General features: G+C 43.6%; 1 protein-coding gene across 4 annotated transcripts in view; it reads left to right on the forward strand.

Moving 5' to 3' along the window:
- The window catches only part of LOC138969384 (von Willebrand factor A domain-containing protein 3B-like), a 95,547-nt gene that overhangs the window by 37,204 nt on the left and 41,548 nt on the right, over positions 1-16,795 (forward strand). For 3 of the 4 annotated variants that reach the window (XM_070342162.1, XM_070342163.1, XM_070342165.1), the window contains 11 exons: positions 1,016-1,198; positions 1,993-2,126; positions 2,471-2,718; positions 3,291-3,329; positions 6,542-6,577; positions 8,030-8,158; positions 11,272-11,320; positions 11,691-11,844; positions 13,221-13,342; positions 14,203-14,253; positions 15,362-15,608. In XM_070342162.1, coding sequence (XP_070198263.1) covers positions 1,016-1,198; positions 1,993-2,126; positions 2,471-2,718; positions 3,291-3,329; positions 6,542-6,577; positions 8,030-8,158; positions 11,272-11,320; positions 11,691-11,844; positions 13,221-13,342; positions 14,203-14,253; positions 15,362-15,608 — 1,392 coding nt within the window. The remainder of the gene's footprint in view (positions 1-1,015; positions 1,199-1,992; positions 2,127-2,470; positions 2,719-3,290; positions 3,330-6,541; positions 6,578-8,029; positions 8,159-11,271; positions 11,321-11,690; positions 11,845-13,220; positions 13,343-14,202; positions 14,254-15,361; positions 15,609-16,795) is intronic. The other variant, XM_070342164.1, reaches the window with a different exon arrangement.

The raw sequence follows: 16,795 nt of genomic DNA on the forward strand, positions 1-16,795 counted from the left end.
GTCGATCTTTTATACCATCTACCACTGTCCTTTGGAACAACTTGCCAGACAACATCAAAACAACTAACTCAATCAGCGAATTCAAACACTATCTAACTATTCCTGATTATAACGTACCTGCCTATTACTACTGTGGTAAACGATTGGAAGAGATTCATCACTGCAGAATGCGCCTAAACATGAGTAACTTGAACTCTGACCTGTGCAAACGCCACTTACAGGATAATCCGCAGTGCGCTTGCGGCTACCTGCACGAAACAGCTGACCATTACTTGATACATTGCCCTCTGTACGTAGACGCTCGCCTATCTACAATAAATGCACTACCTGTACATTACAGACATGTTGAAATATTGTTAAATGGTAGCGAAAACCTTTCTCTTCGCACCAACAAGCTTATTTTTGAAAGTGTCCAATCGTTTATCTGTAAATCTGGTCGTTTTTGTTAATTTGACTCAGTACGCATATCCATGCCATGTATTCTATATACATTTTTCAATTATATATTCAGCGAACTACTGCTTATTTGCCACTGGATTACAGTTTACAATGTACTATGTATATTCTTTTTGTATGCGCTAACCACCTTCATCTTTCATATGTACCTACCATTCTTTCGTCCCACCTCCACCCTCCCCCTCTTCCTCCTGCTAGCTTTCTCTTGTTCTTTTTGGTTTGCTTCAACTATGCTGTTTACCAAGATAGTTCCATTAGTTTATAAGTAATGTTTGTCCGACATCATATTTTTGTTAATTTGTAACTACGTAGGGCGCGTAATATAAGCGTTCGCTTGAGTTCGTGTCCCTATTGTTTATCGTTGTATTGTTGTACCATGTTTGATTTAATAAAACATTGTTTAAACCAAGCGATGGCAGACTTGACCAGATGTCTCACCTTGCTTTTGTTTGACTGTGTTACCTATTGTTTGGTTGAACTCGTTCTCGGCTTCAACTGAGTTTGGTATGTGTAAAATGATGGACTGTCTGACACTTGTGTGTACCTACTTTGCGTGCAGCCGCCCAGGACAATCATTGCCCAGGTACAGATGCAGAAGCGTGTGCCTGTCCACACCATCTCCTTCAACTGCCACGACAGCGACGCCAACCAGTTCCTCTACGACCTGGCCCAGGCCACTGAGGGCCGCTACCACTACTTCTCTGACAACGGCACCCCTCCCGACCAGCCCGATGCCTGGGAGGTAAGATCACTGTCTTAAGCCTGTTGTAGCCACGGTACACCTGTGATCACTGTGTGCTGGGCATGCTCCTTCTGTTAAAGTGACAGTCTGCAGATCCCAGACTAAACTTGTGAGTGGACGGCTCTCCACAGATTTGCTGATGTGGTACAGTAACTGTGCTGTAAAAGTTCATTACCAGGCATGGTACTCTTCCGCCGATCGGCGGAAATCCGCCGAAAACGAAAATCCAAAAAAAAAATCTGCTGATTGTCTTGAGATTATTATTTTTTCTTACTCAAGCCTTGTTTCAGGTGAAACTGCCATTCCTTCAGTACCATGCCTGATTGCAATAGTTACAGTGGTAGAGATAACGATGTCTGTCGTACGTTGTTGTTGTGTCCAAGCAACAGTGGCAGAAACCTTGCCCTCTACCGTACTGTTCCTCATTCGGAGAGCTTCATTCTGGTAGATCATATATGTCATACACCTCATATTGCAGTGGCATAAGCTTTTCTTACATGGTCAAATTTCAGACATTTAATCATAACTGGGCTCTAACACTGTTGCTATCAGTTACAAAGAAAGCTGCCAAGGAACTGAAGGAAATGATAGTATGCTTTCGTTCAGTGTCAGTTTTTCTCTTTATGTCACTGTGTGTCATTGCGTGTGTCATTGTATGTGTAACACTGTATGTGTAACACTGTCTGTGTAACTGTGTGTGTCACTGTATGTGACAATGTGTATGTGTCACTGTATGTGCCATTGTGTCTGTGTGTCACTATGTGTCATTGTGTGTGTGTCACTGTATGTTACAGAGTCAAGACATGAAAGAGCTGAAGGATGAGATGTCACGGGGCTTGGAATGGCTGGACCAGCTGGAACAGCTACGTGACCAGTGCACGTCTCTGTCCTGGAAGAAAGAGGTGGAGCTTCTGAAACAGTCCAGCAAGTATGTTCCCCTGTGTGTGAGGGTGTATGTGGGTGTGTGTTTGTGTGTGCGTGTTTGTGTGTGCGTTTGTATGTGTGACCAGTGCACCTCTTTTTCCCCGATGAAAGAATTGGAGCGGCCCTCACATTCTTCTGTTTGTCTCCCTGGCAGCTCTGTTTGTCTTGCTGTTTGTCTGATTCTGCAAGGGAGATTGTGACACATTCTTTGACAGTTGAAATAGCATTCTGCTTTTTTGATAGTCTGCACCATTTACGTCAGTCAACTTTTTCCATAGTGCGTCTGAGCTCAATGTGAAAGAATCCAGCACAACCCATGAATACAAACATTACTTATCTGTGTTTCAGGGCTGCCTCCATGGCACCAGCACGTGTACCTCCCTTGGAGTGCAGCCCCCTGTTCCGTCCCAACTCCCCTGCCCGACCCTCCTCCGCCCCACCCCCAGCCTTTACCACCCACGCCCTTCCCCAAAGGCCGTCTTCAGCAGCGGGACTGCGACCGACCAGGAGCCTGGGTCTGCCGCGACGCCCCCAGTCAGCGAAGGCGGCACAGCACCTGGTCCGGTCCTCGCATAAAGGTCGCAAGCTGGTGGCAGGTGAGGCTGCTAGAAATCGAGTCTGGGTTTGTGTCGGGGGATCGTTTCTTTGTAGCAAGCTGGGGTGGTGTGCTTGAGAATGGGCCCATTTAGGTGGCACCCAATGACGGGATCAGATTGGTTTAATTCTCAACACGTCTCAATTTTAGCCAATTGACTTGGTGTTTGGTTCCCACCCAGTTGGGCACTTTTTCATGCACACCGCCATTGTTGGCAGGTAAAAACGGTTATCAGGAGAGTGTGGGTGTTGGTAGAGGACTTGTCTTTCTGTACATTGCCTCAAAACAAGGAAAGAGAACTATTTCTGGTTGCTGTGGAACTGCCTGTATGTTGTGTCCCACAGAAGTCTTGTCGCATATATGTGGACCTATCTTATACTAGGCTGGTATGGCTGTGGTGGTGGGGCTTCACGCTCAAAGTAACTAACCAAGCAAGCAACCGACTGTGTTCTTGTTTATTGTAAAACTGTGACTAACGAGTTAACTGACCGGCTGTTGTGTGGTGATTAACCAAGCATTTACAGGAATGAATTGAACTAACTTTCTGACTGCATGTTCTTACCGATTACACAGCAGGTGCGAAAAAAAGGCCAACCTGTCGTCCCATGAGAGGTACATGTACAGCACAGCATGTGTGTATCAAGTTGTTTAGACCAGCGTAGCTAGTGTGTACCACAGCCATCTGTGTTTCACAGCATAGTGTAAATGTAATCCATGCTATGGCATGAGCTGTGTTTTGTACGTAGAGTATAGTATGGACCGAATGTAGTGTTATCCAAGGCTGTGTGTTGAGTGGCATGCAAAAGTGCATGAATAACACAGCAAGCATGTAGTGTGTACTGTGCTTAAAGGTCTTCCGTTATAGAGTCCGAAGTTGACTTCGCGAAGACATGTCTATAAGTACATCAAGCATGTGGTGTTGTGTATGTTCAGACCAGCATAGCGAGTGCATACCAGAGCTTTGTGTGTTTAGCGGCATGACGAGATACATGTCTGTTACACTAGTACAGCAAGCATGTGGTGTTGTGTATGTTCAGACCAGCATAGCGAGTGCATACCAGAGCTTTGTGTGTTTAGCGGCATGACGAGATACATGTCTGTTACACTAGTACAGCAAGCATGTGGTGTTGTGTATGTTCAGACCAGCATAGCGAGTGCATACCAGAGCTTTGTGTGTTTAGCGGCATGACGAGATACATGTCTGTTACACTAGTACAGCAAGCATGTGGTGTTGTGTATGTGGATGCCAGCATAACCAGTGCATACCAGAGCTTTGTGTGTTTAGCGGCATGACGAGATATTTGTCTGCTACAGCAAGCATGTGGTGTTGTGTATGTTCAGACCAGCATAACAAGCGTATACCAGAGCTTCGTGTGTTAAGCAGCATGAAGAGATACAAGTCTATAAGTACAGCAGGCATGTGGTGTTGTGTATGTTCAGACCAGCATAAACAGTGTATACCAGAGCTTTGTGTGTGTAGCACCATGAAGAGATACAAGTCTAGAAGTACAGCAGGCATGTGGTGTTGTGTATGTTCAGACCAGCATAACAAGCGTATACCAGAGCTTTGTGTGTGTAGCACCATGAAGAGATACAAGTCTATAAGTACAGCAAGCATGTGGTGTTGTGTATGTGGAGACCAGCATAACAAGCGTATACCAGAGCTTCGTGTGTTGAGCAGCATGAAGAGATACAAGTCTATAAGTACAGCAGGCATGTGGTGTTGTGTATGTTCAGACCAGCATAACCAGTGTATACCAGAGCTTTGTGTGTTTAGCGGCATGTGAAGAGATACGCGTCTAGTACAGCAAGCATGTGGTGTTGTGTATGTGGAGACCAGCATAACGAGTGCATACCAGAGCTTTGTGTGTTTAGCAGCATGACGAGATATTTGTTTGGTACAGCAAGCATGTGGTGTTGTGTATGTGGAGACCAGCATAACCAGTGCATACCAGAGCTTTGTGTGTTTAGCAGCATGACGAGATATTTGTTTGGTACAGCAAGCATGTGGTCTTGTGCATGTTCAGACTAGCATAACCAATGTATACCAGAGCTTCGTGTGTTTAGCAGCATGACGAGATATTTGTTTGGTACAGCAAGCATGTGGTGTTGTGTATGTTCAGACCAGCATAACCAGTGCATACCAGAGCATTGTGTGTTTAGCGGCATGAAGAGTTGCACTTACAGCACAACATGCATGTTGAGTTGTGTCATTATTAAGCATGAAAAGTGTGTACCAGAGAAGTGATGTTTAACATAAATCTAACAATTGCATACCAGAGCTTTGTGTTTAGTGGCCTGGAGAGCTTATCAACAGAAAGTCTGTAAAAGCTGGCCCTTAAAACTGAGTGAAGGGGGTCTTAAATTGCAGTTCTTCAAAGGGGGGGGGGGGGGGGGGGGGGTCTACTGTGCCATTATTTTCATGTGAGGGTGGTCTTTTACTTTTTACCAGCTTGCATAGCTAGCTCCGTTGCCAATTTCAATTTATTTTATTTTTAATTTTTATTTTGCGCCTTTGTTGGTTTTTGACTCACATGCGAAGCAAAAGTGAGTCTATGTACTCACCCGAGTCGTCCGTCCGTCCGTCCGTCCGGCCGTCCGGCCGGCCGGCCGGCCGGCCGGCCGGCCGGCCGGCCGGAAAACTTTAACGTTGAATATTTCTTGGACACTATTCAGTCTATCAGTACCAAATTTGGCAAGATGGTGTATGACGACAAGGCCCCAAAAAACATACATAGCATCTTGACCTTGCTTCAAGGTCAAGGTCGCAGGGGCCATAAATGTTGTCTAAAAAACAGCTATTTTTCACATTTTTCCCATTTTCTCTGAAGTTTTTGAGATTGAATACCTCACCTATATATGATATATAGGGCAAAGTAAGCCCCATCTTTTGATACCAGTTTGGTTTACCTTGCTTCAAGGTCAAGGTCACAGGAGCTCTTCAAAGTTGGATTGTATACATATTTTGAAGTGACCTTGACCCTGAACTATGGAAGATAACTGTTTCAAACTTAAAAATTATGTGGGGCACATGTTATGCTTTCATCATGAGACACATTTGGTCACATATGATCAAGGTCAAGGTCACTTTGACCCTTATGAAATGTGACCAAAATAAGGTAGTGAACCACTAAAAGTGACCATATCTCATGGTAGAAAGAGCCAATAAGCACCATTGTACTTCCTATGTCTTGAATTAACAGCTTTGTGTTGCATGACCTTGGATGACCTTGACCTTGGGTCAAGGTCACATGTATTTTGGTAGGAAAAATGTGTAAAGCAGAAGGTCAAGCATGTGAGTCGTATGGGCTTTGCCCTTCTTGTTTTGTTTTTGTTTTTTTCTCACTAATTTTATACACAACACTTATACATGTGGACAGTTTACGTTGCTGAGAAGTACATTGTGTGCATGTGTTCTTTACGTGACATTTCTGTATTCCATCTAACCGTTGAGTTGTCATTTCAGTGTAATGGTCAATTAAATTGATTGGCTCTAAATATATAACTGTATTTTATCGTCTCTGTTGCAGTCTGATTGCTGTGTTCATAATGTTATAATTGTAGTTGTTCATACAACAACAGAGTTGGTTGTTTGACACCAGGAGATTTTTTTTGAAGATTTGTGAAGTTTACAGTACTGTTCTGTAGGATATAAGCTGAAACATGCATGCATGCATAATAACATGTGCGAGGTAGCTTAAATGCTGAAAGGAAACTCTCTTTTGTTTAACTCCAACTAACAATTGATGAAAAGCAAAGGAAAAACAGAAAATAGTGTTTCATAAACTTGTTCTCCCATGGCTGTTCTCCTTTTCTCATACCAGGAAAAGCAGTGCCCGCACCAAGTATACCCGTGGGAGGTAATCGCTGAGAGGCGTGTCAGCCTGTCAGCCTCTAGGGCTGTTACAGGGCTGTAGAAATCCATGTTAAATCTTCCCATCTGCTTGACTGACAGCTCAGATGCTGATTTTTTTTTTATGCACATCCTCAGTGTTATCTTCTTTGATGAAAAGTAAGAGAAATGCTGATTAACTCAGTAGTTAGAATTTTGAGGATGAAAGTTGCTTGTTCCTTTTGATGTTCCTCTTGTTCTCTCAGTTACCAGGAGACTGCATTGTCTTTACTTACTGTTGTCTACATTTAGAGTGCTAAATTACTTCCCTTTATTATTTCAAATTTTAAGTACATGCATTTTACCTACAAAGTGGTTCTTTGAATGATAGCAATGTGCTCTGTTCTCCTGGCTTTAAGTCTAATTGTTACAGAAACATTATCTGCCAAGTGTAGTTGCATATAAGTTCTCTCATCTTACATTCAGGGTGCCTCATGGAACTCCAGCCTGTCCTTCTGTGTAGCATACACAGTAGTCTTACTTCTCAATTCAACTTGACTATTCATAGTCAGGATGGCTGGAACTCTGGCCGTTTCTTTTTTCATAGCTAGGATGCCCCGTAGTGTTAGTTATTTCACCCCTGATAGTTACGGTGCTGCGAATTCCAGCCTCGTGTTCTGGCAATTAGCACCCTCAGTTGTTTTATTTCTCAGTAGTCCTAGTTGTTAATAGGTTAGATGCCTGGAACTTTAGTAGTCCCTTCCTGGAACTTGATCCTTCCCTCCCTTCATAGCACGCTCAGTAGTTTTCGTTCTCAATTCTAGTTTTTAACAGTCAGAGTGCTAAGACAGACCTGGGAATGATACGCCTTTCGTCCTAAATACGACAAAGTCCTTTTCTAATTGTGTAAGAAAAGAGCCTCCGTGTGCCCTTAAAAATGCTTAAAACGCAACATTTTCCAGTCAGTACGCCCAAACCACTTTTACTCATTCCCAGGCCTGTTAGAACTTACAGCAGATCTGACAAATTTACTGTTGTTGTCATGAAGTTAGAACCTGCAGTGAATACTGTGATTATAATCAGACAGAGATCTTGTGAATTTTTTTGGTATAACTATTCACGTAAGAGTTGCTAAAGAGATATATATACTGACAGTTGTTTTGTTTGATAGTACTCTGTCAGCCTGTGTCTGTCTGACTGTCTGTTTGTGACATTTACGTCCTTACAGCTGACCCAAGTAGATGTGTGAAGATGAAATAATAAATTGAGAGGTATTTGCATGTTTTCAGTTTGTTCAAGTTAGTATTATTGCAGTATACTGCTGATCAGTTATCTCCTTGCTTTTGTCAGAAGCAACACGAGTTACATCTTTTCAGAGAAATGTGTGTGTTGATCGGTTGGTGTGCAATGAGAGAGAATCAAACTGATGTCGGTCAAAATTATTTTCAATTACATTATATCCCGATTGTGTCATCTGCAGGTCATACCCGTACCAGTCTTCTGCGCACAATGAACTCTACTGGTCGTTTTTCACCCAATGAATGGCTGCTTCCGGAGACATCGCGACTGTTTGACCAACAGGCAGAGAGACGACGACAACTTGCTGAATGTGAGTCTTTGAGATTTGTCTCCCTTGTGGGGGGTAGGGGGGGGGGGGATTCATTATATTACTTTTCATTCATTCATATAGCTACTGAAGACTGCTGCATTTCATAAATCTTATTGCTTATTCAACCTCACAGACATTCCTTTGTAATTATATTTGCCACACATGGCACACCATCAGACTTTACTTGTTATGCTTCCTTTCCTCTGACAATCATGATGCATTCGTTGTAAGAGTAAGCTACTCATTACTTGGGTGCAGATGTTGTTAATCATGTGTGACGCAGTAGTCTTCCTTGTCACAGGCAGTTGCTCTGTGTTGACAGAGTTGTCTGCCTGCCAAAGTGTGAGCTATTTATAGTAGCTGGACGTTTTTGGTACGTCGGAAGACAGCACACCTGTGAGATGTGGAGTAGCTGTTTTTTGTCGCCTGGTATTCTCTTGTAAACCTATGCATTCCCATTGCAGTTTTTGTAGGGCTATTAATTTAGCTCTAAAATCTCAATCCTGTTTGACTGGCTTTGCCTGCAGAGGTTATTCTTGTGCTTCGGGCACTCAGTAACACATGAAATGGACAGCGACTTGAGTTATCGTTTGGAGAGGATGTTCTTGATGCCATGTGTGTGGTGACGTTTTTCAGTGCTGGCGCAGCATGGCCTAGTACCAGCATTAGACACTGCCGATAACCTTGGTACATGTATGTGACTTTTACCTGCCTGTTAATGTGTACGGCAGTGGGTTGTTTGCTGTGCATGGTGTATGTATCACCACCGTAGTCTGGCCAGGGGGACTGTGTAAACAAAATAATACTTCATTATCTCACAATGAAAAAGGAAATTTTGATAGTTGAACAGAGCTAGACATTGTGCTAGTTAATGCGGAAAGCTTTGTGTTGTTTGAAATGCCATTTGAAGAGAAAATCACCACAGAAAGGAAGATTTTATTATCGTTTCTGCACAGAATTGAAATGTAATGGATTTTTTTTTAAATCAGAGTCTGGATGGATTTGGATCCAACCTATCATCGTAGTAAACTCAGAGCAAATACTAGAGGATTTGTTAATGAGGACATCATCTGCTTTAGTGTGTCTTAATTGGCAGAATTGCTGTTCATTCATAAGTGTCAAGAATCAGTTTTGTGAACTCAGGCAATAGCAACAGACTGCAGAGGGGTGTGCTTTTTAGATTGACTGTGTGATGTAGTTTATAGTAACGTAATTTACACACCGTTTAGCACGAACGTTATAAAACATGCACAGGCTATTGCTTTTAAACGGCTGACACTGGTGAAAATCAGCAATCATGCAAGCATTAGACAGCGAATATGAGTTAGAACTTAGTAATCATCAGATACTGATGGATCTGCTGTGGTAAACTGTTCTTCTGGTTAATGTCTGTGATTGCTGTTTAAGGATGAGGCAGTTGGTTTTTGAGTCACTTGAGAAAATGTGACTCTATGTAATCGGTCAGTGTTAGTCTGTCCGGCCGGCCGGCCGGCCGTCCGTAGACACCACCTTAACGTTGGACTTTTCTCGGAAACTATCAAAGCGATCGGGCTCATATTTTGTTTAGTCGTGACCTGCAATGACCTCTACACTTTAACGATGGTTTCGTTGACCTTTGACCTTTTTCAAGGTCACAGGTCAGCGTCAAAGGAAAAATTAGACATTTTATATCTTTGACAAAGTTCATCGGATGTGATTGAAACTTTGTAGGATTATTCTTTACATCAAAGTATTTACATCTGTAGCCTTTTACGAACGTTATCAGAAAAACAAGGGAGATAACTAGCCTTTTCTGTTCGGCAACACACAACTTAACGTTGGGCTTTTCTCGGAAACTATAAAAGTGACCGGGCTCAAATTTTATGTGAACGTGACTCATTGTGTTGTGAATAGCAATTTCTTCCTGTCCATCTGATGCCTCATATAATATTCAGAACTGCGAAAGTGACTCGATCGAGCGTTTGCTCTTCTTGTTATCCTAGGGTGGGGAGAGGGTGATGTTAGTGGTACTAATTGTTTGCATTTGAGTTTTTGATGTAGTGTGGTTAAGGGATTTGACCTTTTGTGAGTGCATTTTTTTTATTTGTTGGTCTCCTGCCAAAGTTTTGTTCAGCTGTTGCACACCAACACAGTGTTTCCGCTGTTCCATGCCAAAATATTGTATCAACCGTTCCATGCCAAAATGTCCCAGTTTTGTCTTCTGTACCAAAATTACTATGCTGCTCCATATCAAACTGTAAAGGAATTTTTCATTACCCAGTTCCCAAGTTTATTCCTCTGTCCTCAGTAATCAAAACACATTTTGTCTGCTTGTAATACTTGTATTTATGCTGTTTTACACAATTATGCATGTCAATTCTGATTGTTCACTTTGACACGTGGGATGGCTTTATACATAAGCTAACTGTTACTTTCCTGGTTTAAGTAATCATTCCTAGAGACGCGTAGTTCTTGTACTGAAGAGCTGCAAGAAAGTTGTGTGTGTGTGTGTGCGTGCGTTTGTGTGTGTGCGTGCTTGGGTGCATGCGTGCGTTCGTGTGTGTGTGTGTGTAATGTAGATGAGTATCATCAGACAGTTAGTTACCAACTTCATTCGTGTGCTTTGTGGAGTTTGTTTGTTCGTTCATGGGGTGAAACTCCCACGGCTTTTACGTGTATGACCGTTTTTACCCCGCCATTTAGGCAGCCATACGCCGCTTTCGGAGGAAGCATGCTGGGTATTTTCGTGTTTCTATAACCCACCGAACTCTGACATGGATTACAGAATCTTTTTCGTGCGCACTTGGTCTTGTGCTTGCGTGTACACACGGGGCCGGGTGTTCGGACACCGAGGAGAGTCTGCACACAAAGTTGACTCTGAGAAATAAATCTCTCGCCGAACGTGGGGACGAACTCCCGCTGACAGTGGCCAACTGGATACAAATCCAGCGCGCTACCGACTGAGCTACATCCCCGCCCGCTTTGTGGAGTGATACTGGGTGCGTAACTGTGACAGCTATACATGCCATTGTGTAATTCTATATTACTGTTTGCTTTGTGGACAATGCAGGGCTGGCAGCCCATCAGTGCCATATTGTGACATTGGCTGTATTATTGATTGCTCTTTGTTGCAGCGACTGACCAGAACACCAAACACAGGGGGAGGAGACAGCAACCTGCAAAGTAAGTCTTGCCTGTAGCTGTAGTAGGAAAGTGTTCTGAATGGGGGGCTCACAGGTTCCGTGAAATACAGGCGGTGAAGGAGAACGGGGAAAGTGACCGATAACAACAAGAATGTTCAGTGTTTGCTTGAAACCCAGCGTGATGATGGTGTGGGTGTTGTTGATCAATGACATGGGTGGGATTTTTCCGGTATATGCCGGATTCGATTACGGCCTTTTTCTCGCTCTCTTTTTTTTAGTTTTTTTAGTTTTGGTTCGGTTGAGGTTCAGGATTCATGAGATTTTTTAGTCCTACCCAAGCAATGAAATGATACTTAGTTCTTCAACTTTGCTTAACACCCAGTACAGTGACGTCAATTGTGTTGTTCCAGGTTGTATGAATCGTCCAAGCTGTGGCTGAAGAAGCAGGGTCTGGTTGCCAAGCGATTGACCATCCTGGACGCTCTGGCCCCCACCCTTGTCCCCCACCGCTCCAAGTACATCCCTATACTGGACAAACACGTCTTGTCCCGCGTCTTTGACGAGGTACGTACACCCCTCTCTCCGTCCCCCTCCACGATTTCGCCGTATTTTTTACTTATGTTTGTGTAGAATACAATCGTACTGAAAAAGAATACCACAAGAAAAATTCATAGACTACTTTTCTTCACAAGGTCATGCCGAAGCCGATGCAGTATTTTGACACATGGGCACAGTTTTTGTCAGTAAACATTGAAAGAAGCATTTGTTTTAAATGTATTGGTAAACCAAATAAACGGTACGACAGAGCATGTTTGAATCATGGATGTTCAAATGCTGCATGGAGTACGCTCATTTTTCTGACAATAAGCCAAGTTTGTTTGAGAATACTCCAAGTGCAAAACAGGGGTTCCCAGGTCTGCCTTACTTTTTGTTGGTGGGGTAAGTATACAGTGAGACGGGCGCAGTGGCAAGACGTCGGCCTCCTAATCGGGAGGTCGTGAGTTCGAATCCCGGTTGCTGCCGCCTGATGGGTTAAGAGTGGAGATTTTTCCGATCTCCCAGGTCAACTTATGTGCAGACCTGCCAGTGGCTTAACCCCCTTCGTGTGTACACGCAAGCACAAGACCAAGTGCGCACGGAAAAGATCCTGTAATCTATGTCAAAGTTCGGTGGGTTGTAGAAACAATAAAAATACCCAGCATGCCTCCCCCGAAATCGGCATATGGCTGCCTGAATGGCGGGGTAAAAACGGTCATACACGTAAAAATCCACTCGTGCTAAAAATATGAGTGAACATGGGAGTCCAAGCCCATGAACAAAGAAGTATACAGTGGAACCCCCCTTTTAACTCATTGTCTCCCAGGTACGGATATATCCGTACCCACTCATATGGCTCTATCTGACCAGGTACGGATATATCCGCTCATACTGTTAGCATCAGTCGCCTCTTGTAACGTCGATCTAACGCCTGCATTCCAGCATGTTGATACACAGTTTCTACACAGTTACTACAATTCTGAGTGATCTGCTGCAGCACAGCTGGTCTCGGCTAAAAAAAAAACTTGGTCAACATAGCTGGGATAGAAAGTGTTAAGACAACATGGATTTGTCACATATGAACATTGTTTTTTGATACCCGCGAGCTTGTTATGAATGAAAACTAGGGAAAATGATGACAACATGTTATATTTTATACAGAGGTACCTGTGATGAAAGGACACCCTTGGGACCAGCCAAAAGTGTCCCAACATTGCAGGTGGCCTGTCATGACAGGTATACTTTGGTAGAGATAATATGAAAAGGGACAAGAGAAGGTGTCCTTTTAAAGGAGGTGTCCTCTCATGGGAGGGTCCATAGATCGCAGGTACTGCTGTACATTTGTTCCCCATAGCACACTTGTTATGGGCAGGTAAAAATATGTCACGTTTTATGTTACGCAGGTATTCCCTATAGCCCACGTGTCAGGGGCAGGTAAAAACCGAGTTCACCTGGTCAACCCCAGTGCTGTCAACCTGAAGGAATACGAGGAGAAACTGGAGAAAGCCCTCAACAAATATAGACAGTGAGTAGTTAGTTACAGCGGTAATGTACGTCAGAGAAATGTTGGATATAACTAGTCTGTGGCAGACAGGGAGCCTATATTACGTTTTGAGTTACTGATATTGACATGGGTATGACTCAGTGCTGTTCAGAGAGTGTTACTTGTGTGAACATTGAACTGGGGTGGGGGTGGGGAATTTGTGTTTGTGCGCATGTAGGTGTGTGTGTGTGTATCACACATTATGGAAATGATGATATGCATGGGCGGGGATGTAGCTCAGTCGGTAGCGCGCTGGATTTGTATCCAGTTGGCCGCTGTCAGCGTGAGTTCGTTCCCACGTTCGGCGAGAGATTTATTTCTCAGTCAGCTTTGTGTGCAGACTCTCCTCGGTGTCCGAACACCCCCGTGTGTACACGCAAGCACAAGACCAAGTGCGCACGAAAAAGATCCTGTAATCCATGTCAGAGTTCGGTGGGTTATAGAAACACGAAAATACCCAGCATGCTTCCTCCGACAACGGCGTATGGCTGCCTAAATGGCGAGGTAAAAAACGGTCATACACGTAAAATTCCACTCGTGCAAAAAAAAACCATGAGTGTATGTGGGAGTTTGAGCCCACGAACGCAGAAGAAGAAGAAGAAGAAGAAGAAGATGATATGCATGCAGCTATCTTTTGGACTTGTTGTTTTCTGTATGCTTTTTGTTTTGCATGTCCAGTAGTTTTGAAACAGTGTAATTGGAGAAGCCAGTGTTTAGCTTCAGTTTATTATCTGACATAATGTAAATAAATGAAAAGAAGGAGATGTTGATATACATTGTGAAGAGACAAGAGTATCTTTGATAGAACCAGCACTATAATTACCTCCCTTGCACCTTTGCAGACGCCTCAACACCATCGTGTGGAATGCTCTACCGGAGGACGTGAGGAAAGAGTAAGTTTCTTCTCAAGTCTCGGCTTGTGTGTTTTTCTCATCGTGTTGATATTGTCTGGTGATCCAAGGAATAATGCAGGATTATCTCCATGTTTTAGTGTCACACGGCGGGCGCAGTGGCGTGGCAGTGGTAAGACGTCGGCCTCCTAATCGGAAGGTCGTGAGTTCGAATCCCGGTCGCTGCCGCCTGGTGGGTTAAGTGTGGAGATTTTTCCGATCTCTCAGGTCAACTTATGTGCAGACCTGCTTAGTGACTTAACCCCTTTTGTGTGTACACGCAAGCACAAGACCAAGACAGTGCGCACGGAAAAGATCCTGTAATCAATGTCAGAGTTCGGTGGGTTAATGAAACACAAAAATACCCAGCATGCTTCCTCCGAAAGCGGCGTATGGCTGCCTAAATGGCGGGGTAAAAACGGTCATACACGTAAAATTCCACTCGTGCAAAAACACGAGTGTACGTGGGAGTTTCAGCCCACGAACGCAGAAGAAGAAGAAGTATCACACACACGCTTATACAGTGAAATCCCCGAAATGTAAGACATCCCCCTTTATAAGACCTTGGCTTTGTCAGACTTTCTGTTCATAACGTCTGTAAATTTACCTCCGTTTGAAGACTCCCTCCCTTTAAAGATCTGATTATTTACACTTTTTTTGATGTCTTGGAAAGGGGGTTCGAAACCCCCCTCCCCCACTTTCCATTTTCCACCCCTTTTTTAACAGTCTCTACGAACAGTACAAAGGCAATAAGAAACACAGACCTAAAATGAAGGAAGCTGAGCTCACGAGCGATTAACCAAATTGGTGCATGTGATGTGAGGACTTTGAACCAATCCTTTTTCCTTTCATAATAGGGAACTTAAGTTCATGTAATTAAACAAGTTAGGGACAACAGACCATATTTTATATGCAGAGGGGCAGTTACATTGGTTGGGTCTCACATAAGAGACACCATTATACATCTGCTCTTGTGTGTTTCTATGCAACATCCAACTAAAAAACTCTGCTTGATACCAAGGCTTTAACATTTTCAGAGAATGTGTGTAATGACTGGCGGCACAGGCAAAGATGATGGTTGCCATGACAGATGTCCTTCCTCTGTGTACAGGTACGGCACAGAAGAGACGGTGCCGTTCTGCGATCACCGCGGCAAGTTCCTGCAGGTGTTGAGCGAGGAGGGGTGGCCGGTGGCAGAGTCTGACATCGCAGTCCTGGAGCAGGAGATAGAGCGCGGGGAGAAGTTCCTGCAGCAGTCTAGAGATTTGCGTCGCGCTGCGTCCGATGCTGCGTCTGATGCTCTGTCTGAGGTGTCCAGTCCCGGCAGCCTGCGTCGTTCCCATAGCAACGTGGATCAGGTCAGTCTTGCTTAGTCCTGCATGCATTGCTGGTGGTCCCCCCGCCTCTCCTTCCCCTTGATCAGCAAAGTTTAGTAGTTTCTTGTTCATTCATGGTATTTTGTTTGTTTTCTGTGTCGTCATACATTTTGCTTTACATTGGTGTGTTCAAAGTTTATTCCTGTCATCATAGTATAGGTCCTTTAGAAATATAGCCTCAATGGTAACAAACTTTTCCTGGTCAAAAATACTTTTTTCTTCATATTTTTCCACAGACACAATAAAAACTAAGACATGCATGCCTGGTTTTCCTGTTGATATGATCGAAACCAAGTAACCAGTTGATTAGTGACTGTAGAGGGCAAACTGAGCACTGCATGTGGGCGAGCTAAGCAAGGCTGACTGATGCAAGCTTGTAGTGAACTTGGCACAGAGTGGCATGTGATGCTATTTTGTGGGTGCACGCTTATACAAGCAGCTGAGCCTTGTAATCAGAGTCGGCTTTATGTGTTCGTCTATCTCTTGTAAAATGCTGTCCATTGTGAATTTCTTTGTTTGCTTGTGGGACGTTGGTGTGTGTGGTGTGGCAGTTGTTCTCCTTGTCCGTAGAACAAGGAGATACGAAGCCAGGGAGCGTGGCTGTGTTTGATGCACAACGACAGTTTGATGCCACAGACGCGGAACACTTGAGTTTTGCTTGCACTGCTTTATAACGACAGAATTTGTTGCACCGCTTTCTGCTGCCGTTTGAGGGATGTGGGCCCCCCTTGTGGCTTTCTTTGATTTGCTTTGAGCTGGGAAGCTATTCATCGCTGTGTTGTACATGTGTCTGCATTGTGTCAATCAGTTTTTTTATCATCCATTTTTTGCTGAAAGACAAGCAGTTTATGTAGAATGGTGAATACCTGATGTTGGAAATGATGATAGGCATTCAGCAATCTTTTGAACTTGTTGTTTTCTGTATACTTTTTTGTTTTGCATGTCCAGTAGTTCAAAAAGTAAGTTGTGTGAGCCATTAATTTTGGTTTCCCATTTCCCAGATCTTAAGACAGAGTTTGTCAACATTTCAAAGATCTTTTTGCTGCTTGTTTGTTTGTTGTTTTGTTTGATATTGTGATCTCAGTTTTGCCATTTGTGTGAACATGAACATAACTTCAACCTGTGCACTGCTTAAAGAATCAGTATGTGTACCCTGTAGAAGGGTATTT

The sequence above is a fragment of the Littorina saxatilis genome, linkage group LG6 (genome assembly GCF_037325665.1).
Source record: "Littorina saxatilis isolate snail1 linkage group LG6, US_GU_Lsax_2.0, whole genome shotgun sequence".
Taxonomy (NCBI): domain Eukaryota; kingdom Metazoa; phylum Mollusca; class Gastropoda; order Littorinimorpha; family Littorinidae; genus Littorina; species Littorina saxatilis.